General features: G+C 55.8%; 4 protein-coding genes across 8 annotated transcripts in view; 1 reads left to right on the forward strand and 3 right to left on the reverse strand.

Moving 5' to 3' along the window:
- The window catches only part of EXD3 (exonuclease 3'-5' domain containing 3), a 256141-nt gene extending 254559 nt beyond the window's left edge, over window positions 1-1582 (reverse strand). For 3 of the 5 annotated variants that reach the window (XR_009115427.1, XR_009115428.1, XM_058037918.1), the window contains exon 1: window positions 1240-1276. The gene's annotated coding sequence lies outside the window, so the exon portion shown is untranslated. Of the gene's footprint in view, window positions 1-1239; window positions 1278-1531 lie in introns of those variants that run through there. The other 2 variants (XM_058037915.1, XM_058037913.1) reach the window with 2 other exon arrangements.
- On the reverse strand, window positions 586-2088 carry LOC131092022 (skin secretory protein xP2-like). The gene is made up of 2 exons (XM_058038490.1): window positions 1648-2088; window positions 586-1239 (listed from the first exon to the last, which is right to left on the reverse strand). The coding sequence occupies exons 1-2, from the start codon at window positions 2086-2088 to the stop codon at window positions 586-588; spliced, it is 1095 nt and encodes a 364-aa protein (XP_057894473.1).
- On the forward strand, window positions 2087-17978 carry NOXA1 (NADPH oxidase activator 1). Its single transcript, XM_058037919.1, has 15 exons — window positions 2087-2260; window positions 3953-4035; window positions 5296-5404; window positions 7527-7661; window positions 8680-8787; window positions 9463-9522; window positions 10082-10119; window positions 11171-11312; window positions 13093-13146; window positions 13865-13937; window positions 14054-14112; window positions 15228-15397; window positions 16426-16531; window positions 16618-16741; window positions 16955-17978. Exons 1-15 carry the CDS (start codon window positions 2087-2089, stop codon window positions 17050-17052), a joined length of 1533 nt encoding a protein of 510 aa, XP_057893902.1. The 3' UTR covers window positions 17053-17978.
- Window positions 17979-18283: 305 nt separating this feature from the next.
- Window positions 18284-24118, reverse strand: ENTPD8 (ectonucleoside triphosphate diphosphohydrolase 8). Its single transcript, XM_058038250.1, has 9 exons — window positions 23999-24118; window positions 23458-23575; window positions 22374-22524; window positions 21935-22094; window positions 21183-21413; window positions 20435-20695; window positions 19919-20029; window positions 19630-19764; window positions 18284-18758 (listed from the first exon to the last, which is right to left on the reverse strand). Exons 1-9 carry the CDS (start codon window positions 24116-24118, stop codon window positions 18567-18569), a joined length of 1479 nt encoding a protein of 492 aa, XP_057894233.1. The 3' UTR covers window positions 18284-18566.
- Window positions 24119-24907: the final 789 nt, after the last annotated feature.

The following is a 24907-nucleotide window of genomic DNA, read 5'->3' on the forward strand; positions in this document are numbered from 1 at the left end:
CACTCCTCAGCTCTCCTCTCCTGAATGTGCCTGAATAAGCTGAGCTTATTCAGGGCATGTTTTCCAGAATCAGAGCATTTCTGTGGCCTGCCCTGAACTCCCCAGGATTTTTCCATCTTACTGGAGAGCTCCTGGAACCAGAGGTGCCCTGGCAGCCCACGGTTCTAACCACGGGCACACACGCGTTCACTGCAGCTTGATTTTCTTTAGAAAAACTGCAAACCACACAAGCAATCAACATGCAGCTGTGTCCTGCCCGTCCCCTGCACGCCCAGCAGTGCCTGTGGTGGAAGCTGTCCTGGTATCAAATCCTCCTGCCACGTGGAAGCACCCAGGCAGGCAGCACCTTGTCCCCTGTGCCAGCAGGGACCCGAGCAGCAGAGGTGGCACAGCTGCTTTGGCTCAGCCAGGGACTGAACAAGGTGTGGGAGCAGCTGGTTCCCACCCCTCCATTTCACAGCTGAGGCACAGCTCGTCCTGAGGCCATTCTTACATTTTGTATGGCAACCCCAGCTGCTGAATTAACTTGTCAACTTGCACTAGAGTTCAATTCCTCGGAAGATCCAAGCACATGGTTCTAAGCCCTTAACTCGCTCCAGCCGTGCCCGCTGTGACTCCGTCCCGCCGCCCCGCGGAGCTGAACGTGCAATCCCCGCTGCTCCTGACCGTGCTCTCCGCCCCGCTCCCGCAGGCGCCGGCTCCTCGCCCAGCCCTCGGCCCGGCCCGCTCCCGCCAGCCCCGGAGCCGCTTCGTGGCGCCATGCGGAGCCCGGGAGCGGCCCCGCCGCGCCGCCGCTCGCCGCTCCTCTGGGCGGCCGAGCCGCACGGGCCCGCTCAGAGCCCGAGCCCGCTCCGGTGCCGGTGCCCAGGCCGGGCCGGGCCGGTCCCGCTCGCTCCGGGCCCGTTCCGGTGCCGGTGCCCAGGCCGGGCCGGGCCGGTCCCGCTCGCTCCGGGCCCGTTCTGGTGCCGGTGCCCAGGCCGGGCCGGGCCGGTCCCGCTCGCTCCGGGCCCGTTCCGGTGCCGGTGCCCAGGCCGGGCCGGGCCGGTCCCGCTCGCTCCGGGCCCGTTCTGGTGCCGGTGCCCAGGCCGGGCCGGGCCGGTCCCGCTCGCTCCGGGCCCGTTCTGGTGCCGGTGCCCAGGCCGGGCCGGGCCGGTCCCGCTCGCTCCGGGCCCGTTCTGGTGCCGGTGCCCAGGCCGGGCCGGGCCGGTCCCGCTCGCTCCGGGTCGCCCCGGGACTCACCTGGCACCGCCGGTCCGTCGTCTAAACCCTTCCCCGCCGCTCCCCGCCGCAAACGCCAGCGGCCCCGGAACGTCTCGCGCACGGCGCCGCGCCCTCATCGGTGTCCTGTTCCAGGGCACCGAGGCGCTACGCCGCCAGGGGGCGATGTCGGCCGCGGCAGCGCGCGAGCCCGGGCCGGGGGGGGGGGGGCTGTACCGTAATTACCAGAGTGCGGCGCCATCTGTGCTGCCGAACGTACTGTGCTTAACTCGCACCCACACGGCCCTGAGAGTATCTACTGTATTAAACTTACGTTAAAGATTTTATTCAAAGAAGCTCCCAAAGCGATACCTTAGCCGCGGGCTCGCTTCTGGCGGCTGGTCAGGTCAGGTCCCTCCGGTGCCCTCAGCCAGCAGCACTCCCCGGTACCCGCTCAGCTGCGGCCGCCACCCTCACGCTCTGCCCCGCCGCCTCCGGCCGCCTGCCAGGCCGTGTCCCATTCCGGGCTCCGTCTCTCCTCCCGGGCTCCGTGTCCCCCCTTCCCGCGGTCCGTGTCCCTCTCTCCGTCCCTCCCAGGTCCATGTCCCATTCCAGGCTCAGTATCCCCCATTCCCAGTCCGTGTCCCACTGTGGGGTCCGTGTCCCATTCCCGGCCCATGTCCCACTATGCTGTCCGTGTCCCGTTGCGGGCTCGGTGTCTCCTCCCGCCGCCCAGAGGAGGAGCGGAGCGGGCAGAGGCGGCCGCTCTCTCCCGTCCGGCCCCGCCCCGGCAGGTGCGGCGCAGGTGAGGCGCGGGCGGGCGGCAGGTGCGGCCCCGCGCGGCTCCGTTCCCGTTCCCCGTTCCCGTTCCCGTTCCCGCAGCCCGGCCATGGCGTACCGGGAGCTGGTGCGGCGCTGGCACGAGGCCGTGCGGGCGGCGGACCGCGGGCACTGGGACGCTGCCCTGGACGCGTTCGGCGGCATCGCGGAGCCCCCGGCCAGGATCTGCTTCAACGTGGGCTGCGTGCAGCTGCTGGCCGGGCGGCCCGAGGCGGCCCTGCGGGTGAGCGGCCCGGGAGCGGAGCGGAGCGGGGGGATCCCCGGGGAACCCCGGGCATGGGCGGCTCGGCTGCCCCGGGTCCGCCCGCGGGGAACGGTGCTGAAAGTAGATCTGGGATCCGGCGTTTCGAGTCCTGCGTGTCCTGCGGGAGTGCGAGCGGGGATGTTGAAGGGTGTTGAAGGGTGAATGGTTGGAGGGAAAAGTTTGGCTGAATGAATCACAGAAAAGTGAAAAAGGTGGAAGTTAAAAAGGCGGATGTGGCCGTCGAGGACAGGGTTCAGTGGTAAACTCGGTGATGCCCGGTTCACAGTTGGACTCGATCTTTGAGACCTTTTCCAACCTTAATGATTCTGTGATTCCGTGGTTCTCTAAATGAAAATCCAGATCAGTGGGCAGAATAATTTTGAAACAAGATAATAGAGAGTAGTTAAATTAGATACTGGAAATGGCATCTGGCAATATACCTTAAGTTTTGTTAAAACTAAATCAGTTAAAATCCTGTCCTTTAGGTGAATTTAGCTCATTATCATGTGAAAACCACACCTCTAAAGCTCAGCCTGCCTGATTCCAAGAGAAGACCTCAACCCACTGGACATGCACAATAAATTAAAAATGTATTGTAGCTTTAAATCAAAGCAGGAAAAAGATTGTCCAATAGCTGTTCTGTAGCCGTGGGTTTAGACATGAGATGGGTGTACTTTGAAAGTACAAAAATGTTGCTTGGCAGTGGAGAGTGCCAGAACAAAGCTGCTGTGCCAGAAAACCACTGCCCTTGGGAAGGGAGAGGAGGTGCCCTGAGGAAAATCCTTTTTGTGACAGCACCTGGTGTGTCTGCACATCCATCCATTCATCTGTCTCCAGGGAGGAGATGCAGATAAACCTTTCTCAAACAGTGTAAGGGGCAGCTGAGGCTGTGCTGAGGGGCTGGGGCAGCGCCGTGGAGCCCTGGGCAGGCAGTGGCTGTTTGGGACACAGAGGGGTCCTGGAGCTGAGAGAGAGAGCTCGGGAGAGACTTCTGAGCCCAGACAAGGGGCAGGGACTGGGAAGAAGCTCAGCTGTATTCCGTGTGGATCAGGGGTTGGTTGTTGTTATTTCAGGTTTGGCCCAGGCACAGTGTGTGGGGTCACAGGAACTCACCTTCCCCTGCAGGGCAGGGCAGGAGGGCTGGGCTTTCAGCACTGGCAAGGGAAGGAGCACAGCCGTGATGCTGCCCCAGGAGGACTCCTGGCTCTCCCAGCACACTGAACCACGAGCTGCTACCACAAGCACTGCCTGCTTTTAGCCGGGGCACCGAAGCAGAAACACTGACTAAGAGGCCATTGTGAGATGCCCTGCAGCTTCCTCCCTCCCTCTCACTCTTTCATCACCTCAGCCTTCCCCAGCCTGGCCAGTCCCACTGCTCCCACTGGCCAACTCTGCTGCAGGCTACAGTCTCCCCATTTTAAGAAGCCAGATGGCCAATGCAGCTCATTTATGTCCAGTCTATTGAAGCAAGGAGGGGTAAAAGCCTGCAGCTCAGCTCACACAGAGCCAAGACCTGAAGGATGGCTGGGAGCTGTGCCCAGCCCTCAGAGCTGGGCAGGAGCCCAGGGGGTGCCTCTGTGAGGGCAGCTGGGACGGGGCTGGCTGGGTGTGTGTGCCCAGGCACTGACAGGACACATCCCAGCTGGGCCCTGCCTGTGTTTTTCTCCTCAGGCATTCAATAAAACTATTGAGAAGGACAATTCCCTGGCTGTGGGCTACTTCCAGAGAGGATTTGTCCACCTGCAGCTGGAAATGTGAGTGAGGTGCACAGCCAGTGCAGTCTTTGGTTCTCTCCTTTCAGTCCTGCTTTATTCCTAAACCTAAATGATTCTTTGATTCCAAAACTCACTTCTTCCAGCAACCTCACAGGGTCACAGGATCTGCTTTAGCCTTGGAACCCTGTCACAGGTCAGCAAGTCTCATCTCTGATAAGAGCTGCACAACTCTGGGGTGGCTGACACATGGCATTGCTGTCCCCTCCAGACAGAGGCTCCTGGATGCAAGGCTGCCACAATGTTATTTTGCCATTCGGATTTTCTCTAGAAATTAAAAAAAAATATATAATTGTGCTGCTTGGTGTGTCCTCACATGACACACATGAGTCTGGCCTTGCTAAAAATGCAGCCTGCACATTCTCCTGCCAGCAGACTTTGGGGGCCTGATCTCAGTCTCACTGATAGAATATTGAGGTTGCTCCAGAAGTGTCATGGGATTGATTACTCATTGTTTCCACGGTTAAATCACAGTGACATCCTCCTCAGGGAGCTGGGTGAAGTATTTTACAGATCTTGTCTTACCTGTGAGCTCAGCAATTGTCTTTCCCCTTGTTTTCCCCATATTTCCAGACCTTAATCTCCACAAAATGCCTGTCTTTATTTCTGGAACGGAGTCAAAGTGAGCAGTTCTGGCTTTTCCAGGAGAGGGGCTGTGGCTCTCTGGAGCTGCTCCACCAGGAGCAGAAGCAAATGTGCCCCAAGCACAGCCACTGCAGGGGCAGCACAGCTGGCAGCTGCTTCCTGCCCAAAGAGCTGATGGCCTCCAGCCCCCAGGGCTCCTTCCTTCATCAGAAGCTGCTCCCACCCACCAACACCCACCCTGGCACCTTGTCTTGGCCAGGTGCCCACTGCACAGCCCTTCCTTTCACCACCTGCAGCCTCAGTGGGCACCTGCTTGGATTTCAGTTGCATAGATGGTGTAAATTCAGACTAATACCCTCCTTATCCACACAGGTTCTCTAAATTTCTAAATGTTGAGGTTCTAAATTTCAAGTTTCTCAATTTCAATGCTCTGGCCATGTGTGTGCCCTCTCTGGTCCCCATCAGTCAGGTTCCCAGCCCTCAATCCTCCTGGGACAGGTGCTGGGACAGCAGGGAGCTCCCAGCTGTGGATAACCTTGGCTCTTCATAACACATCTCTGGTGCAGCTCTCCTTGCACAGGCTGCAGAGCAGAACACATTTTTAAACAGTCTCCAGCTGTTTTAGGCTCAGTTTCTTGTGTCACCTCTGCATTGCAGGTATGAAGAAGCTCTCTCTGATTATCACCTGGCCTTCAGTCACCTAAGAGAAAATCCCTTCATTGATTACAAACAGCTGGGGCTGAGGCACATCCTCTATGCCTGGGAGGTAAGAGTCAGCCTGGCTCAGCAATCCTTCCCCACTGTTGGGGATTCAGTAACAGGCATTAGTGACCCAAGACTTTTTCAAGAAAGTACATTAGAACTGTAAAAATATTCTGCTTGCACTTTTTTAAAAGTAACCTAATCATAAAAGTTGTAAACCAACATCATCTCTGGAAAGTTTAGCAAATGATTCAGTTTGCAAAGTAAAATTGTTCAGAGCAGGTGCACAGGAATTTCTGTATTGAGGGGGGTTTATTTTCTCTGTATCTGACAAAGTGGTGGCTGCCCCGTCCCTGGAAGTGTCCAAGGCCAGGCTGGATGAGGCTTGGAGCAGCCTGGTCTGTAGAAGGTGTCCCTGCCATGGCAGGGGTGGAACTGGGAGCTTTAAGGTCCTTCCCAACCCAAACCAGTCTGGGATTCTGTGTAATATTTACTCTTTGGTGTAAATACACATGGAAGTTTAGTGAACTCCTCAGCTCTCAGAGTTCAGTGGCAGATGAGAACAGCACTGATGCAAAATGTGGGCTGTAGGAAAGTCAGGTGCATGAAAGCCTCTTTCAACTACAGCAACTGATCTTAATATTCCCTCTGTGCCTGAACTTGCACTCTGTGCTCAGGCTGTGTTTGAAATGCTTCATCCTGTACCTCTTACTGTCACACAGGGCCAACCTGCCACATCCTGTTCAAGGAAGCTCAAAGGCTGAACTGATTGTAAATTTTTGTAATATTTGGGCATATGTAAAGGATTCCTATAAACTGTCCTTTACTGGAAGGTTCATTTTGTTTTCTCTGAGTCCACACACACAGATTGAAAAGCAGATACAGGAAAGAGGATTTAACTCCTTACTTCCGTGAGAGTGAGGAGTCATTGTGTGACTCCAGCCAAGCATCTCAGCAATTTTCAAGCACCCTATACCTGGCAGGAGGAAGCAATCCTTGGCATCTGTGGTATTACCCAAACCTCCCTGGTTTTAACAGCTTCAGTGCCATGGCGCTGCCTTCCCTTGGAAATGAGCAGTTCCCTGGGAAAGGGGCAGGGCTCAGGAGTGTCCCAAGGCTGGGGCCCTCCCTGATGTGGACACACAACCCCTTACTCCAGGCATCACCAGGACATGGGCTGGCCCTCCACACTTGGGATCAGCATCCTGATTCAGCTGTATCTCATTCTTACCTGGAGCTCATTTTTCAAAATACACAAACATCCTCCTGCAGCAGAACTGTGCCATCAGCTTTCCCCATGCACGGCCTCTCACGTGCTGCAGGTGATCTCCTCGTGGGAGATACATGTGTGCTTTGAAAACCCAGAAATATTTGCCTCTTGCAAGGCTGTCACACTTCTGACTGAGTGAGAGCTGCTGCCTGTCCCTGCAGTTCCTGTACATGCTCAGAGTTGCCATTCCCCACACTCCCAAACAGAGTCTTCTACTGCCATGGTTAAGGAGTAAAGGAAAAGCATCCTATGAGCTTGAGCCTTGTCCTGAGCAGGGCGTGCAGCCAGGTACACACCTCAATTCCCAGCTGATAACCCTATCACAGGAGATAAGGAGCTGTCTGACAGTGCTCTGGCTGTGGCCCAGCTGGTCAGTGACAGGGAGAGATCTTCCACTCTCAGTATAGACCACAGCTCCCCAACACCCCATCTGCAACACTCCCACAGCCTGCTCTTCCCCAGGAACAGACTGACATGCTGCTGAAGGGTGACAAGCTACAGCTGACAGTTTGCACATTCACAGCCCACTACAACATGAAATAGTTTCAGTTAAGTTATTTTGCAGTGACAGGGAGTCAGGATTACAAAAATCATTACCCAGTTTCATGTAGAAAAACACCCAAGGAAAGCTTCCTGGCCTTTTGGCTGCAGGAAGGATCAGAACTAAAGTGTGATACCAGAGTCTTCCCCTGCTGTCCTCATGTCTCTTACCACCCTGACCAGCAGCTCCAGCACATCCAAGCTTTTATTTTTCCTTTCTGATTGTGAAATGTTCCCAGCTCTGCCCCTCAGCCTCTCCTGTTGCTGAGCTCTTGGTGCTGTAGTGCCTGTCCCTGTTTCTTGGCTGGGCTCAGGAGAATGTGTTGGGTGTCCCTTGGTCCTGGCCCTCTGAGTCCCTTCCCTGTGCCCACTCCAGGTGCTGTACAGCACTGCAGCAGTGCAGTGCCACCTGCAGCAGTGGCAGAAGGCCAGGGTCACTCTGGAGAAGGCTGTTGTGTGGAGACCTGAAAGAAGAACAGCAATCCTGGAGCTGGCCCTTGAGCGGGTGCAGGTAAGGCCACCTGTGTGAGCTCCTGGGAGTGTGCATCGGGCTTCAGCTCAGGGATGTGTGCTAAAAGTTGTCATTTTGAGTGTTCCTGACATGTTCCTGCCATACACCCAGCTGCTTGGCCACCTGCTAGCACAGTCTAAGCCATTTGTACATGATGCTCTGCCAAACCAGGGCTTCAGGTGATCAGGGAACTCCATCTTCCCCAGGTGCTTCACTGCCCAGAAACACCATAGTGAAGAATTTTGGGATGACCTCTGAGGTTGAGGACATGGCTTCCTGGTCCTTCATGTTCAGGAGCTCAGTTCCATTTGTACTTGTCCTGCAACACCAGTTTCCTTGTGCAGTGTTTCAAGTGCAGAACCCCTACAAGTGCAGGCCTGGAGATTCTCCCTTTTTGTGGCACTGGCTGGCTTCTTTTGAGTCCCTTTGGCCTCAGGCACAAATGGTGGCAGCTCAGATATTAATGTCAAGCACTTTTAGAGCTGAAGTTAGGTGTGAAAGTGTTTCTAGGGCTGCTTCTAAGTGAAAGTTTCCTGTTAGACCCCTTTATGATCTGAAACATTTGCAGATCTCTGATTTACTCTTCCTGAGGGATTGATCACTTTGTTTTTAATCTGATCATCTCTTCTGGCATCACATTTGTGCTTTTCCAGTGTATTATTTGTATTTGCTATTAGTATGCTACTCAGTGGCTGAACAGAAAACATCTGAAATCAAACAGAAAAGCTGTTTAGAAGATTTGTTTGATAAACCTTCCTGCACTGCCCCCCTTCCCACCCACCCCATGCCAGCAGTGTCAGTCCTTGCCTCCCCACTGGGGAGGGGCTGCTGGGCTCTCAGTTTGCTCCTGCTTTTGTGGAGCCTGAATGGCCTTTGTCGAGTTCACAGCCAAAACTTTTGCCCCAATATCTTCCTGGAGCTACTCTTGCACACCTCAGCTGTATTTGCTTTTCAGGGCTCTGATGTTTCATTCAATGCAAATTGATGGCTTTTCCTTCACCTGCTCTCCCCACCCCAGGATCACCTGTTTTTAGAGCCCATGTTGGTTCCTCTTGGGGAACTTTTCAGACCACGAAAGAAGGAAGTTGAGCAGCTGGATTCAAAAGATTTCCTGGGTAAACCCAAGGTAACAGACACGTACTTGTCATGATTAACAGCAGCAGAAAAAAACCTTGCCTCTGCCATGTCCAGAGAGCAGGATGGGCAGAGCTTGCAGCCAGTCCAGGCAGTCAGGACACAGAAGCCAAAATTTGTTAGAATTGCTAGCCCTTCTACCAAAAAAATGCACTTTGGCACTAAAATACCTTTCTAGTCTTGGTCACTTTAAAGTCTGAAAGGGCTGAGCAGATACTCTGGGAATCTGTTGTTGCCTTTTTGCTGACAATAGGGGCACATTTTTAAGAGGGGCACATTGTCCCAGCATGCTGCTGCTCAGTCCTTCATTCCCTGGGGGACAGGTTGGCACTCAGGGGACAAATGCTTTGTCACATCCCTTAATACAGGACAGCAGAGGATTTCTCTGACCTTTTCTGTGACCAGTGCAGTCAGAACAGAGAGCTCCAAAACACATAAAAGAAAGGGAAAGTAATAAATTCACATACCTTTAAAGACAAAAAATGGGACACAAATGGTTGAGGTTGCCTTGGGAATCCAGCTCTGCCTCTCCCACTGAATGTACAGCTCCACACTTTGCCTGACCTTGGGATGCCAGAAGGAAATGAGTCTGAACAGATAATCTTGGATGCAGTTTGGGAATCTCTTTGTCCAGCCTAGATTCACTGATTGCTTTGTTCTCCAACAGGTCATCTCATCCATCGTTCCCAACGATGAGTACATTGGCTTTGAGCCTCTCAGGCCTCAGGTGAGCAGGACAGAGCTGTGAGAGGAGGAACAGAGCTGTCATGGAGCTCCAGAAAGGGGCTCAGATCCAACCATCAGGGGAAGGAAGAGTGGGCTCTTGGTAAAACCAGTGTAACACCAGTCTGGATCCATGGGGATGTTCAGAGCCAGGCTCAGCACTGGCTGTAAGGGACTCAGTGATGGGAATCTCCAGCCCTTTAAAGATGCATTTTTGGCTCTTTACCATGTCAAAACAGCAGTGCTTTGCTGTGCTCAGCCTGTCTCTGCTCATCACTTCAGTAAATGGGTCGGTGTGAGCACAGCTGCCTCCCACTGTGCTGGGAGTTCCTTGGAACCAGGGGAGGGGGAAGAGACTGTCTTACTTCCTGATGAGATAAAGAGGGAGGGGAAGGAAGAGAAGGCACATCCTGGTAAGGTGTGGAGCAGCAGACTTTTTCTGGGTGGTGTGGAATGAAAAATGGGGTCAAGAGTAAAGACAAAATAACAGAGTCTGGAGGTAAGGTGGCACTTCTGCTGTTAGGAGGCACTGTTACAAACAGATCCTGTTGTTTCTCCCACAGAAACAGGGCTTTTATGAACCCAGTGCCAATGCTCTGCGGTGAGTGTTCAGTCCCACCTTGGTATTACCCTTCTCTCTCTACTGTTCAGAAAGTCTTTTATTCTCTGGCTGCTTTGTGTGAAGACTCCAAGGGATCCACACCCACTCTGGCCAGGGGTGGAGTGAAAGACAAACACACAAAGGCTTCTGTGGCTGCAAAGGAGCTGCAGGTCCCTGGCATCTCTGCAAGAGCCTCTGGGCAGTTTGCAGGATTTGATGGTCTTGGGAGACCAGCATGGATCAGGCATGCCTGGGGAATAGAAGCAGACAGAGGTTGTGGGACCTGCCCAGGTCTGTGGCAGAGGATGCTCAGCTTCCCCTGTCATTGTCGAGGTGGTCACGACACAAAGCAGAGACTGCAATCAGTCTCAGATGGCAACTCTTTATTATCAAACATGGCTGACCTTTTATACACTTCCTAATTGTTTATACTTCTACCTTAACTATTGGCTGCAATAAATCAACATAACACCATTGGTGAAAAGTTACAGTGATTTCAGCTAACTTTCTAAAAATACTTCATATAGCTGCAAAGTTCTCTTCTTATCTTTCTTCAATTCCTCACTTCTCTTGGTCTCCTTAGTTACAGCTTTAGAAAAAGCTCCTTATCAGCTTCTTCTTGCTTCTCAGCTTCCTCTCACTCCTTTAGCTAACAGGCCTGCTGTTAGCCTCTTCCACATTTCCCATCTTAATTCTCAGGACAATTCCAAAAGCTCACAACCAGCCCTAGTGTCCTGAGCCAAAATCATGTTGAAACTCCAAGAAAGTAATTTGTTTCGGTGATATTGCACCAGCAGTACTTCAGGGCTGTGTCGATCAATGTTTTGATCTTGACATTGTTTATCAGTACAATGAAAACGCAGCTGCATTTGGCAAATCAGTGTTTCCCAAGCCCCTTTTGTTCCCAGTTGGGCCGGAGAGCGGCAATGGAAATCCCGATTTCCCAGCACCCTCACCTTGCAGCCCGTGCCGGCCCGGGCCGGTGCAGTGCGGTGGCTCGGAGCCGTCAGCACCGCGCTCCAGGCCGCTCAGCGCTCCCCTCTCCCCGCAGGGAGGCCGAGTCCGGCTACCACCGAGTGCTGGCCCGGTACCGCCCCGAGGAGCCGCCGGGGCAGGAGGTGGCGGCCGGGAGCCTGGTGTTCGTGCTGGGCAGAGCGGCAGACGGCTGGGCCACGGCCATCCACGACGGGCAGGTGAGGGACACGGTCCCAAGGGCAGGGCACGGACTCGGCCCCAAGGGCGGGGAGGGAGGGACACGGCCCCGAGGGCAGGGCAGGGCCATGGCCCCGAGGGTGCTGAGGGATGGACACGGCCCCGAGGGCAGGGCAGGGCCATGGCCCCGAGGGTGCTGAGGGATGGACATGGCCCCGAGGGCAGGGCAGGGCCATGGCCCCGAGGGTGCTGAGGGAGGGACACAGCCCCGAGGGCAGGGCAGGGCAGGGCACGAACACGGTCCTGAAGGCAGGGCAGGAACACGGCCCCGAGGGTGGTGAGGGAGGGACACGGCCCCAAGGGCAGGGCAGGGACACGGTCCCGAGGGCAGGAACACAGCCCCGAGGGCGGTGAGGGAGGGACACGGCCCCAAGGGCAGGACAGGGCAGGGCAGGAACACGGCCCCGAGGGTGCTGAGGGAGGGACACAGCCCCGAGGGCAGGGCAGGGCAGGGCACGAACACGGCCCCGAGGGCAGGAGCACGGCCCCAAGGGCAGGGCTTGGCCCCAGCCACCCTGAGCACAGTACTCAGGAGCTCCTTCCCACACCCCCAGATTTCCTGGCATTGAGCTCTCACCAGCCTCTGCCATTCACCCCTGTAGAGAGACAAGGATGGCCTCTGGGCTCTCCACCGTAGGGGATCCTATTGAGGAGTTGTAGCATAGCAGACCTCACCAAGGACCACCATTTAGAGCAGGATTTATCCCCTGAGAGCTCTGATGGAGCTGAGGAGGTGGGCTGGTCCGTACCTGGTCTGTAGTGCCTCTGTTCAATGAACTTTGGGAAGGTTTGGGGATGATTTCAGCTGTACTGGCAGGATTTATGAACGGCTCTAGGGAAGTCCTAAGGACTTAGAGCCCAACAAATCTCACATCTTCCTGCAGGCCAGGGAGCTGTAGTGTAAAGAGACTGAACAGAAACAGATAAACACAACATGGAAAATCTTTTGTTGGCAGAAGCCATTTCTCACCTGTCTAGTTCACTTTTTGAAAGAGCCATTGTATACCTGGAGTAGGTTCAGTGAATGTATTACCTGCCTGTCTTTCAAAAAAGTCATAAGATTCTTCAGAAGACCACTATAAACCAGTAAGGTGTTTGAGCAATTGAGGCAGTGCTCTCAGGACTGGTAAAAATACAGAATTAAAAGCTGGATATAAAGGAACAGGTTTTTCTTCCTTTCATTTAAAAAAAATTATGTCCCCACAGCAAATCCTCTGTGACATAAGCATTTAGCATATTCCTAAGTGATACAGGAATAGAGGGAGAGCCTGAAGCATCTGGAGCTAACAGGAACAGTTACACAAGTATTTGGATGTGCTGGTTGACTGTCCAGTGAAGTGCCAGGTGAAATTCAATGTAGAAAAAATAAAAATAGACTCTCAACAGGAAAAAAAAGCACTGTAAGCAAAAATTTCCAGTGCTCAGTTGAAATGAGCAGCAGTGATTGTCAGGAGACACAGAAATGCTGTTGGACACTGGTACCCCTGGGCATCCTTGCTGCTCTCTGCCTGAGCTCTGTCTTGGGAGCAGGGGCTTTGGTGGGTGTTTGGTGTGTTCCACTGCAGCCACTCCAGCAGGAGCTCTGCTCCCTGCAGGAAAACTGCAAAAGGATTGTTGGATTTTGCCCAGCAGTGTGTGAGCACTGAGCACTTGGGTGGCTCAGGCACATTTGTGTGGCCATAGGGTGACAGGCAGTGCTGGGGCTGGGCTGGGGTTGCTGGGCTCCTCTCTCACCCTGCTCTGCTCCATGTCCCTCTGCAGAGGCTGCACATCCCGAGCTCTCTCCTGGAGCCTGCCTCAAGGATGGATAAATGGGTGAGCTGGCAACCTTGCAACAGGGGGGAGGGAGGGACCAAGACATACTTTTGGGACATTTATCTGTAAAATTATCACAGGTTAGGACAACTCTGTAAGAGAAACGTAGAGTGTGAAGCACTGAGACTATTGACTGAAGATCAAGTGCTCTTGAATGGTAACAACAGAAGAATTAGGAGTACAAAAAATCCCTTTGACTTGGGAGAACTTCATCTCCACCACAGGCATAGCCACACATTATCCCAATCATTTTCCATCTGAACCCAGTGTGGAAGGGTGCAGCTCAATCCCATTTCATGTGAGGGAGTTTTCAAGCACATGCCCTTTCTGATGTTGCAATGATATTTTAGTTGTCATTTTCCCCCCTCCAAATGAACCTCTGGGACACACTTGGGCGTTTGCTCCATGGCTGTGTCACTGTCAGCCAGCCCAAGTGGGGAGGGCCCTCAGCACAGTGTGAGCAGCCTCCTCCTGCTCCAGCCTCCTTCTGTCCCAGCACCACCCCAGCAGGGAGCAGAGTGCCAGGGAAGTGTCCCCAGACCTCTGCCCTCAAGAGCCTCATTGCTCCAACTCATCCAACCATTCAATGAGCAGCTCTCCCTGGGGCTCTCTCTGGGGTTACACCCACAAGTCTGCAGCTGGCTGCAGCCTGTCACACACCAGCCTTATCCAGGCTCCCATTTTCTGCCCTCTCCTTTCTGATGCTGTTCTGTTGCAGAAGATCAGCACTGGGATTCCCCTTCCTCCTGCCCAGGTGCCTCCCAGCCGCCTCCCCATGAAGCAGAAGCCAGGTAACCCCTGGGCCCTCAGTGGGTGAAGCTGTGCCCAAACCCTGCTCTTCAGGGGGCATGAGGAGGTGGTGGTGCTGACTGCAGGGCTGTTCCCCTGCCTTTGTGCTGTTCTGCAGATCCTCCTGGGGAAGAAAAAGCCTCTGTCAATGATGCCAGTGCCCACATGGACTCTAAGGTGAGGTGTTCCATAGGCTGAAGCTGGCACAGCCTCAGGAGACCAGGGCTGGGAAGAGTGCAAGATTCCTGCCCAGAATTCCTGAGCTGCTCCCAAATCACTGGGGAAAAAACTCCTTCCTCTGACCACTTTTTCATTCTAAAGAGAGGCTCCCACGTGGTCTTTCCTCCCAGTTTGTGACCATCCCACTTTGTGACACAGCCCAAGGCTGACCTGTTGCCACCCTCCGAGGCACCAGGAGCAGCAAATGCATCAGAGTTCTTGTGCACATGCTTTACAGCCCACTTTGCAAGAGGCAGTTGTCTTTGAACACCCTGCTGTCCTTTCCCCCCTCTTCCTGTGCCCCATTTTCTGTCCCTATCAGTCTGGATAGCACAGTTCCTTCAAATTTGCCCTGTTGGGTAATGTCCTCTGAGGTACTTCCATGCCATTGCCAGCCCCTGCATGTGATGGTCCTGGAATGACTCCTGTGGCCCTCTGGGGACACCACCTCTGTCCCTCAGCTGCAAGTCAGCTCTGCCACACCTGTTTTTGGGGCTTTTGGGGCAATTGTTTCAGGTGTAGCTCAGCCAGAAGGTAGCACAACAGAGGAATGTGGCTTCTCCTCTCCAGCTGACTGGAGGAATTGGGGCCCAGCTCATATAATTTTGTGTTGAGGAGGTACCTGTAAAATCAGAACCAAAACCAGAATTCCTGAGTCACAGGAGGAACATTTGATCCCATGCTTTAAATCCAGAGTTCTCCCTTTGAAATTCAGGTCTGCATTTTGATGGTGTTCTGCTGCAACATGGCAGCACAGAGATGAGGGACTGTGCCTGTGTCACCTCTCTTGGTATGAGAGCAGATATTGTCCCTTGGGTTTGTTAGTCAGTTGGGGTTCTTCTTAGTCCATGAGCTTCAGAGTCAGTCTGGGCTCTTCCCCCAGAGGGTGCTGGCACTGCCCAGGGAATGGGCACGGCCCCGAGGCTGCCAGAGCTCCAGGAGCCTTTGGGCAGCGCTGCCAGGGGTGCCCAGGCTGGGGGGGCTGGGCAGGGCAGGGGCTGGGCTGGGGGATCCCTGTGGGCCCCTCCAGCTCAGGGTACTCTGATTCTCCTGACCGAGCCCATCTCCCGCAGGTCCCGCCGAGGCGCGGGGAGGCCCCCGCGGGCGCGGACAGGCCGGCGGTGCTGCGGCTGCGCTGCGAGTGCTCGCTGGTGCTGCGGGCGGGCGAGGCCCCGGCCCTGCCGGCCCTGCGGGCCCTGCTGCGGGACAGGCTGGCTCAGCAGGCACAGCGGGGCGCGCTCAGGTACGGGGCTGTGGGGTAGGATGGGCCGGCAGCCATTCCCCTCAGGACACGGGCATCCAGCTGCCTCTGGGCTCCTGGGAACGTTTATCTGGGGCCAAAAGCAGCGAAGATGTAGCACACAGTCTGCCCAGAGGGCAAACCTCACCGTGGGCTTTGGGTGGGACCACAGAGTGATCCCCGCGGGGAAGCACATTCTATTCCTCTTGTAATCCCCTCCCACTACATCAAGGGAGGGGAATGGCTCAGGGAGGGCTGCAGAGGGACTTATGACAAAGGCAGGGAGTGACAGGACAAGGGGGAATGGCTTCAAACTGACAGAGGGCAGGGTTGGATGAGATATTAGGAAGAAATTCTTTAATATAAGAGTGGTGAGGCCCTGGCACAGGTTGCCCACAGAGATTGTGGATTCCTCATCACTGGAACTGTTCAAGGCCAGATTGGATGGAGCTTGGAGTAACCTGGTGTAGTGAAAGATTCTCTGTCCATGGCAGGGGGATGAAACTAAATTATCTTTAAGGCCCTTCCAAGGAAAACCGTTCTACAACTCTGTGATTCTATGGGCCTTGGAAGCCTAAAGGATCTTTCCTAGGAAACTGTACCATGGTCGAGAAAAAGGGAGGAGAGAAGGAAAAGCTCTGTGTAGATGCAGCTGCCACAGATTGGATTTTGTCCCACTCAGCTCAGCCTTTGCAGTAACAAGGATCAATGCAGAACAAGCTGGCACTCAGGCAGAAGATCCTGGGGTGAGGTCTTCCTGATTGTGATACCCCTTGGGACACACAGTGGCATCAGGAGAGTTTAGAATCTTCCCCTCAAGTTTGTGTGGGAGGAGGTGACAGTGTCACTCGCCACAGTGCCATTTCTGCCTGCTGAGCATCTGGGGTAGCCCCATGTCACTGTGCGAGGGGACAAGCTCAGAACTGGCCTGCAAAGGGGACTGTGAAGATTGAGGTTGGCAGAGGGCTGGGCTGGCCTCCAGGTTTGGCTTTAAATGAAATTATTTGCTCAGCATTAATGAACCCTTGCAGCTACAGGCTCCTGGATGGCACAGAGCTGGGGACAGTGTTGGGACAGGAAGACCTGGGGAAGGTGTGGCAGCAGCTGATGGAGGGCAAGCTGATACTCTGTTGCCAGGTACGTAGGCTGGGACGAGGTCTCTGCTGGGCTGGGCTCCAGTCTCTGCTTTGCTTTGCAACCTCCATGCTGGCTTTTTCCTGCAGGACTCAGACTCCCAGTCAGGCAGACCTGTTCTCTACCAGATGCTGGCTGAGCACTCTTACCTGCCACAGGGACCAGGGGACCTGGAGTTCAGCAAGGGAGATGTGCTGGATATCCTCTCTGAAGGTAGCTCTCCAGTCCTGCTGCTGGGCCAGGCTTTTGGAGTCTGCTCTGGGGAGCATGGGGAAAATGTGGCCTCTCCTGTGCTGTCTGAGGTTCATACTCTCAGGAGTTACAGGCTTGGAATGGGTTTTTCCCAGAGTTAAATTCCAGGCATGACAACTCACTAACCCCACTCATATGGGCCAGGGCTCATTCCTGCTCCTGTATGTTTTCCAGTGAATGAAGACTGGCTGGAAGGACGATGCAATGGCAAGACTGGCATCTTCCCCAAATGCTTTGCCACCCAGACCAGCTGTGATGTTGCCTTCCTATAGCAAACAGGAGCCTTTTCCTGCCTGGCTGCACCCCCAGGGGTGGGAGACACTCGTCCCAGCTCATTTGGGCCCCAGCCAGCACAGCCAGGAGCTCTCCTGTACCTGGACAGGGGATATCTCCCACTCAGATCCATGGGGTCACTTCCAGCAGTGATGGCATTTCCCACAGCCTGTTCCCTGACCTGGCATTTCTTACCTTGTGCTTACACTGCCAAAGATGTACCTGTGAAGAGCAGAGAGCAGGGGGAGGGCTCTGGGGTTTGGCTGTGGGAATTCTCCATGTGGAAGCTCAGGCTGCTATGTGGGAAGAGGTTCCCCTGAGTGGGAGGAGGTTCCCCTGGGTGGGAGGAGGTTCCCCTGGGTGAGAGTCTTCATCCCTCTCCCTGTTGCTCGTGTTGAGGCTGGGAAGCTGAGCCTCACTCCCCAAGCCAAGGGTGGCTGGCTGGGAGCAGGGGGCAGAGCCCTGTTCCCCAGGCTCTCAGGTCACATAACCTTATCTCCACCAGCCAGAGATGCTGCTCTTTCAAAAGGCTTTTGGAACTAGTTTGCAGTGGGATTCAAGTGATAACACCATGAGTTAGGACCCTGTCTTCCATAGCACACAGGTATGGACCTGACCATTCCTTCACCAGGTGCCTCAGGCACTTTTCTTAAGCCTTAAAGCCTAGGTGAGATCTTGGAGCACAGAGGAAATAGGCACTTGTGGAAATCTCCACTGCTCAGAGCAGCTCTGGGTTGTGGGAGAGCCCTGGAGAAAGGGCTGGCTGGGAAGTGCAGTGCTGGGCTGGTGCTGCAAAGGTGAAAGCCCTGTCCAATTCCTGCAACTGGGCTGGGCTGATCTAAATAAAACACTCAAGTGCCTGGAGCTGGAACCTGTTCTGGATTTGGTGTCTTGACAAAACTTGGCTATGTAACTTGAATATAAAATAAACCCTGAGCCAGAGTTGGCAACTCTTAAATCAACTTCCACTTGTGTTTTTCTGCTGAGATATGCCAGTAAGTATTTTTAACAACAGCTGACAGTGTCTTTGGGAAGAGATTCTGTCACATACTACAAAAATATTGCACATCTTGCACAGGGCAGGATACAGATGATGTCATCCCTCTGCTCAGAGCTAGGTGCCCACCACTGCTCTCCATTGCCAGTTGCCTCCCAGGACTGTTGGAAGAATAGCCCAGCAGGACTGGGAATGCCAAGGAAACTGTGCTAGGCTGAGCAGTGACATTCATATTTGAAAAACAAAACCGATTTTATTTCTCATTTGAATTTTTTTAGCTTCATGCAGCCAGCAAGTCTCAATCAGCTTTTGGCAGTCAGATTAAAGGAGTCTTCCTCTTGGAGAGAGATCAAGTCATCTTCCATATTCACAGAGATGACCCAGTCAGATCTCCTGAGCAATGGAGATGGGTCTAATGCCTTCATCCTTTTCCACTTTCCACCTCTTCTGCACCACTTCCCTGCCTGGTTTAGAAGGCAGGATGCCTAGGATGCCTGTTAGTCAGGAGGCTGGGAGCTACTTTGTTTTCCAGAAGCAGTGCAGGAAAGCAGCCACCAGGCCTGCCACGATGGCCAGCACGAGGAAGGAGAGGGCCCCTGCCCACAGGCCGGGCTGGTGGCCCTTGACCTGCTGCAGAGCCTCAGCAGGGATCATGTTGGTCAAGTTCAGCATGAAGCCCAGTGTCCACCCGATGTCTGTGTTTGCTGCCTGCAGGGAGACAGCACAGGGCATCATCCAAAAGCACCTCAGCCAGGCACCAGCAGCTTGTGTGAGGGGCTGGGGGCATCTGTCCCATGAGCTGTCCCAGCTGTCTCACATGGGGACCAGGCTGTGATGAACCCGATCTTGCCAGCAGCACTTGCACAAAGAGCTTTCCTGCCCCCCCCCCTCCCCCAGGGCTAAGGGACAGCTGAACACGGATGACTGCTCTGACCCTGGTGTGCCTCTGTGACCTGCACATGATTTTGGATCTGGGTTTCCTCTGTTGCCATAATCCTTCTAATTTGGCTGCAGAGTAAGATCAGAAAAGACCTTTCAGATCCTGGAGTCCAGCCATCAGCCCAGCACCACCACCATGCTCATCACTAAGCTGTGTCCTCATCCACATGTTGTTTGAACACTTCCTGGGATGGTGACTCCACCAGTGCTCTGGGCAGCCTGTTCCAAAGCCTGACCCTTTCCATTTTCATTTCCATGAAAAAGCACCATTCCTAGTACCCAACTAAGCTTCCCCTGGCAAAACCTGAGGCTGTCTCCTCTCATGCTGGAAATATTCTGGTCAGGCCATACTCTGGTTCAAAGTGGTCATGGGGCCACCATCACCTTTCTGATAACATCAGAGACCAAAGTGGCCAAATCCTTTGTTTTTCCCTGACCCTCCCTAAAATCAGTTACATTGACAGCATGGAAAGTGAGACATGAGCTGGGTCAGAGGTTTGGGCATGGCTAAGAGACAGCAAATCTCTCCTGGGACCCCTGGGGAGCAGCCATGAAACAGGGACACATCTCTGGCACAGAGGACTCCAGAGATGCTGCTGCTGAACATGTCCACCCTCTCCTGCTGCCCACAGGTGTTTACCTGCCTGCTGAAGTGGATGTTGCTCCAGGTGTGCTCATTGAACTTGTAGCCATCGAGCAGCAGCGTCAGGATGTAAAAGGCCACGGAGCAGTAGGTGTGCAGGTACTTCAAATCCTTTGGGAAGCTCTGCACCAGCTGTGAGGCCATCAGGGACAGAGTGCAACAGGGAAAGAAAGAGAGGCTCAGAAACCCTCCCTAGCCCAGGGAACAGCAGGGCTTGTACTCCAAGGACAGACATTTGGGACAGGATAAGCACAAGGCTCCTGGCTGCCCTTCACAGGGCTCTCACCTCTGTCCAGTTCCTCCGGCAGAAAGAATGGACTGTGGTGTTGACTTCACGCAGAGACTGCTGGCGGGTCAGGTTTAGGAAGTTGAAGGTGTAGTAGAACCCAGCAAAGGCCTGGGGGGCAAGGGAACATGGTGAAAAACAATTGCTTCCTCACCTCAGAAAAGACCCAGGGGCCCCTCTTGCCTGGGGAGAGAATCTCAAGTAATTCCCCGGGTTCTGCATCGGGCAGCCCCATGATGGTCTGCCAGAAAGTCTCAGAGCTGGCCCACAACCCAGGGGCTGTTCTTGCACTCTGAGCTGGCTCACACAGTGTCCCTCAGACAAGGCCTTCCCGTGTCCCTCAGGAATGCTGGCACGGGGCAGGAGGCAGAAGCCACCTCTGAGCACACAAGAGGTTTGCAGATAGAGCCAGCTCCGAGGGTCCCTCTCTCCCCAGCCCGTTCCACAATCAGTGGCAGAGGAGACACCCAGGCCCTGCCTTCGCCCTCCCCCAGGCAGGGCCCGGAGGCTGCTTACCAAGAACTGTCCCCGCACGGGGGGCTGATAGACCCCATTGAAGCCGCACGGCCCCTGCGCCCCGCAGCTGAAGTTGAAGAGTCTCCGCACGGCCGCGTCACACGCGGCTGGGTCCCCTGTCCCCGTCACCGTGAGGACAAGGCCAGGGCTGGCTGAGCTGGGCGCACGCACACAGGGGCTGTCGTAGAGCTCTGCCACGGTGACGTTCTCCTGGTACCCCTGGGGGTAGCAGGGGTGCTTGATCTGGCTACTCGGGCTGGCCTGGAGAGAGATGGAGCCATTAATGGGGCTGCAGTGCCACTGAGACCTTCCCACAGCCCATCCCAAAAAGCAGGACTACACCCCAGGAGGACTGCATGCACCCCACCTGGGAACTCCCTGAGCAGCCCTGGCTCCTGCAGCGCTGGGCTCTGCCTCTGCCCCCGGGCAGCAGTGCAGGGACTGTGCTGGGAAACCTCTCTCTGGGCAGGAATGGAGCAAGGCATGGTGACAGCAGAAAAACTACACATACAGCTGGGCTGGGGGAATTACAAAAAATGCCACTGCACGTCAAGATGTGGGGAGAAGGGAGCCCTGGCTGGCAACCACCACCACCTTCCACCCAAATGAGGCAATTTTTTGCTTCCCTAGATAAAACCCAAGCCTCTGCCAATTCCCAACTCTTGGCCCACAGGCACGCCCAGCGCTGCAGGGGGAGATGTGCCACGGCACTGGGAGATGGCTGAGCAGGCCCCGTGCCCCGTGGCACCTGGTGCAGAGCTGCCAGCAGCATCTTCAGGGCCTGGCTCTGCCCGTAGCACAGGTAGCTGTGGCTGTACAGGGAGTAGTTGGTGCCGTAGAGCCGGAAGAACACGGACGTGTTCCTGTCCTCCGCGGGGACCCTGGGCTGGAAGGTGATCTGCGTCGAGGCACCGCCGAGGTCCAGAGCTCCCAGAACCTCGGTGTCCTGGGGATGTTCCCATTTCTCTGCAAACGAGAACTGGCCCAACACACAGCAAGGCTTAGCCTCAACTGCAGCACTCACACTCACACTCCCTTCCCGCAAGGACTTGGGGGCCCCAGGGGCACCTTCCACCTGCTCCTGGCTCCCTGATTTATCCCCGCCTGCCCACATCCTCCTCAACCCACGGACACTTCCACGCAGCACTCAGGTGTGGCCTCTTGGCTGCTGCACATCTGCTGGGATCCAGACACTTGGAGCAGAGAAAAAGGAACCCTGTACCCTGCAGGCCGATCCCGCTGCCAGATCCCTGGCACCCCAAAATCCACCCCTGTGTGTCAGCACACGAGAGCACAGGGCCAGGCTGAGCTGGACACAAAGATCCTGTTAATCCCATTAATGAGGTGCAATCTGCAGCCCACAACCACAGGGAACCTTTGGCTGCCTGGCCAGTGCCCCAAAGCTCCATTCCTCCCTCCTCTGCAGGTAAGGAAAGCTGCTGCAGCTCAGACAGGGACGTTCGCTCCACTGGCCCTGCCCTGCCCTCTCCCCAGCTGCACCTTGACCAGTGTCTCCAGCAGGTAGTTGACAGTGATCCAGCCAAAGGAGCCCTCCTCGCTGCCCGTCAGGATCCGGGCTCCGCAGAAATCCACAGGGTACTCCCCAATGGCCTTGGACACCTCGGCCAAGACCTGCTCGGCCTTGCTGCTGTTCTCCTCCCTGCCGGCAAAGGCACAAACACCTCAGGTGCTGCAGCCCCGCCGGGCAGCTCTGGCAGCCGGGCTGGCACTGAGAGGCCGCCGTGCCCTGCCAAGGAGCTGCTCCCGACATCTCTCCAGCACCGCCAGCGGCTCTCCCGGACACGCCGTGGCACCGCGGGCAGGGCCGCTCTGCCCATGCCCACGGCCTGGCCGGGCAGCACCCCCGTGCCCCGGCCCCCGTGCCCCGGTGCCAGCCCCGGCTCCGGCGCCGAGCGGGAAGGGCGGGAGGTGCCGCTACCTCAGCAGCCGCATGCCGGCCGTGGCCCCCAGGTACGTGGGGGTCTCCCGCTGCTGCTCGGCCGGGACGATCTTCATGGCCCTGTCCAGGCAAGGCTTCAGGCTGGCGCCAGCCCCCGCGGGGTTGTCTGCGTAGCTGGAGATGCCGGGTCCTGCCACAGGGAACCGGTGATGGAGAGAGCCCAGCGCCACCCCGCAGGGGCGGCACAGAGGGGGACTTGTCTACCCAGGAATCCCATAGGGCTTTTGTGTTGCTTGCCCCAGGCAGTCCCGACCCGCGCTCGGAGCTGTCGCTCCAGGCAGCAGTAGCTGTGGCACGGCCGCTCGCCCCGGGAGCCGCAGGAGCTCCTGCTCCGGGCAGAGCGGGAGGGCTGCGGCCCGGGGACGCTGAGCGCACAGCTGATCCCGGGGGGGCCCAAGTGCTGGGCACGGCCAGTCCGTCCTGCAGGAGCTGGGGACAAACACAGCTGTTCCCCATTTCCCTGAGGGCACCTGGAGCTGATAGACACTCTGTGTGCCCTTTCACAGCCTCCCTATTTTCAGAGGCTGGCACTGGATCTGAGAACCTGGCATGGTCCTGCAGTTGGTAGGGCCAGGCTCTGCGGTGGAAATCTCACTGTTTATCTTCCCGGGAGCTTTGACTCAATATCTGCCATTAGCCCAAGCAGCCCTTGCGTTACACTTTGCCCTCGGCCTGACCTTTGCAGTTAACCAGTAACTGCCATGCCGCTGCTGCCGAGGGACATGAGGGCAAGGCGAGCTCTGAGCCCTCTTCCCCTCGCCCAGGCACCTCTGCCCTGGCCTGCTGGCCTTTGCTAGCCCCAGCCTGGCTCCATGTACCATTTATCTGCCCCTAGATCTGCTCTCTAGAGTGGGCATTTCCTCCAGAGAGACTTGTCCTTGTGCCGAAGCCTGACACAGCACTTTTGCAATAGGAATACACAACCCTGTGGGTATTTAGAAATGCCCAATAGATAAATTAGCATTTATCACAGCTGGCATGAATCAGCTTTGGTGTGTGGAACAGCCATGCAGGGCAGCACCAAGGCTGGCCATGGAGAGGGAGGGCAGCCCCCAGCACTCACCGGACACTGAGCAGGCCTCCACCTGGGACACGATGCCCGTGCCGTTCTCCTTGTCCGCGCGCCACCGGTAGATGTAGAGGGACGTGTGTGTGGAGCCAGCGTCAAACACCAGGCCGTGCTGGGGAGCAGAGGGGACACGGGGTGTCAGGGGAGCAGACCAGCGTCACCTGCTGCAGAGTGAGGGAGAGAAGCTCCAGGAGAGCCATCGGAGCTCCTGGTGGGCAGGGGAGCCTAGAATGGCCAAAGAAGACTGGTGTTCACCAGGACAGAAAAAGTCTGGTGGCATTGCAGTTACCAGCTGTGTTGGGGACAAGGATCCATCCCAAGCCCCTGGGGCTGGCAGTGCTTTGGGATGAAAAAGCTGCATGTGCTGTGGGGCCAGGCACAGTGACCAAATTCAGCTAGACCCGCTCCAGTCTGTGCAGGGCATTGTCCCCACGTTGGTGACAAACAGCACAGCCTGCCTGAAACCCAGGCAAAACCCAACACCCAGCGGTAGCCAGCAGCCAAATGAGAGCTGTGCTCCTTCTGAGGACCCTACCTTGGTGCTGGGGGGCAGAAGCACATCCTTCACATTCACCACGCTCAGAATGAGGGCGATGACGCTGCAGACACAGGTGGCTGCCAGGAGACCGGCAATGGCCTTGGCTTTGGAGCCCATTCCTCCTCCAACCTGCAGGGACAGCCCCAGCTCACACCTCATGCATGGCTATGGGACTTTCCCTTCCCAGCAATGAAGCCATTCTCTGGTACATGGCTGCTCTTAGCATGGAAGAGGATAATATCCACGGGCTCCTCTGGACCCATCCCAGTAGGGCTGTTGGCAGCCTCAGGGCTGGGACACTCTGCCATTCTAAGCACTCCCTCCTTGGCGGATTTTCAGTACAACTTGTTCAGCCCTGCCTTCTCACCTGCAGCCCCTCAGGTCCCTCTGTGCCCAGCCTTGCTCAAGCTGTTCCCTGGCTGGCAATCAGCACCTTCCTTCACAGCAGCATCTCTGGGGGAAGCCCAGCTGTGGCTAGCTGGAGTTCCAAGCTGAGAGCAGGATCATGGCCTGGCAGGGTACCAGTGTGACCATCCTCTCTGGGGTGCAGAGCCACATCCCTCCAGCACCCACATGCTGCCACCTCAAAACCCATCCCACAACGCTTGGGACCAGGTCACATCTGTTGCCCAGCAGGCCCAGATTGTCCCTGAGAGAGTCCTCTCTGCTTCAGGCAGGGAAACAGCATCTCCAGCTGTGTGTCTCCTGCCTGGCCCAGCTCTTACTGATGCCACAGCATGTAAGAGATGCACAGGGACAGTGTCCATGCCTGCTGTGATCCCCACACCTCTCCTGCAGCCCCAAGGGCAGGCAGGAGGGCAGAGGCAGGAAGCTCCTGCTGATCCGGACACACAGCCAGGCTGGAATGCCCACAGCACTGCCCTTGGGGACTGGAGCACTTCCCAC

The sequence above is a fragment of the Melospiza georgiana genome, chromosome 20 (genome assembly GCF_028018845.1).
Source record: "Melospiza georgiana isolate bMelGeo1 chromosome 20, bMelGeo1.pri, whole genome shotgun sequence".
Taxonomy (NCBI): Eukaryota; Metazoa; Chordata; class Aves; order Passeriformes; family Passerellidae; genus Melospiza; species Melospiza georgiana.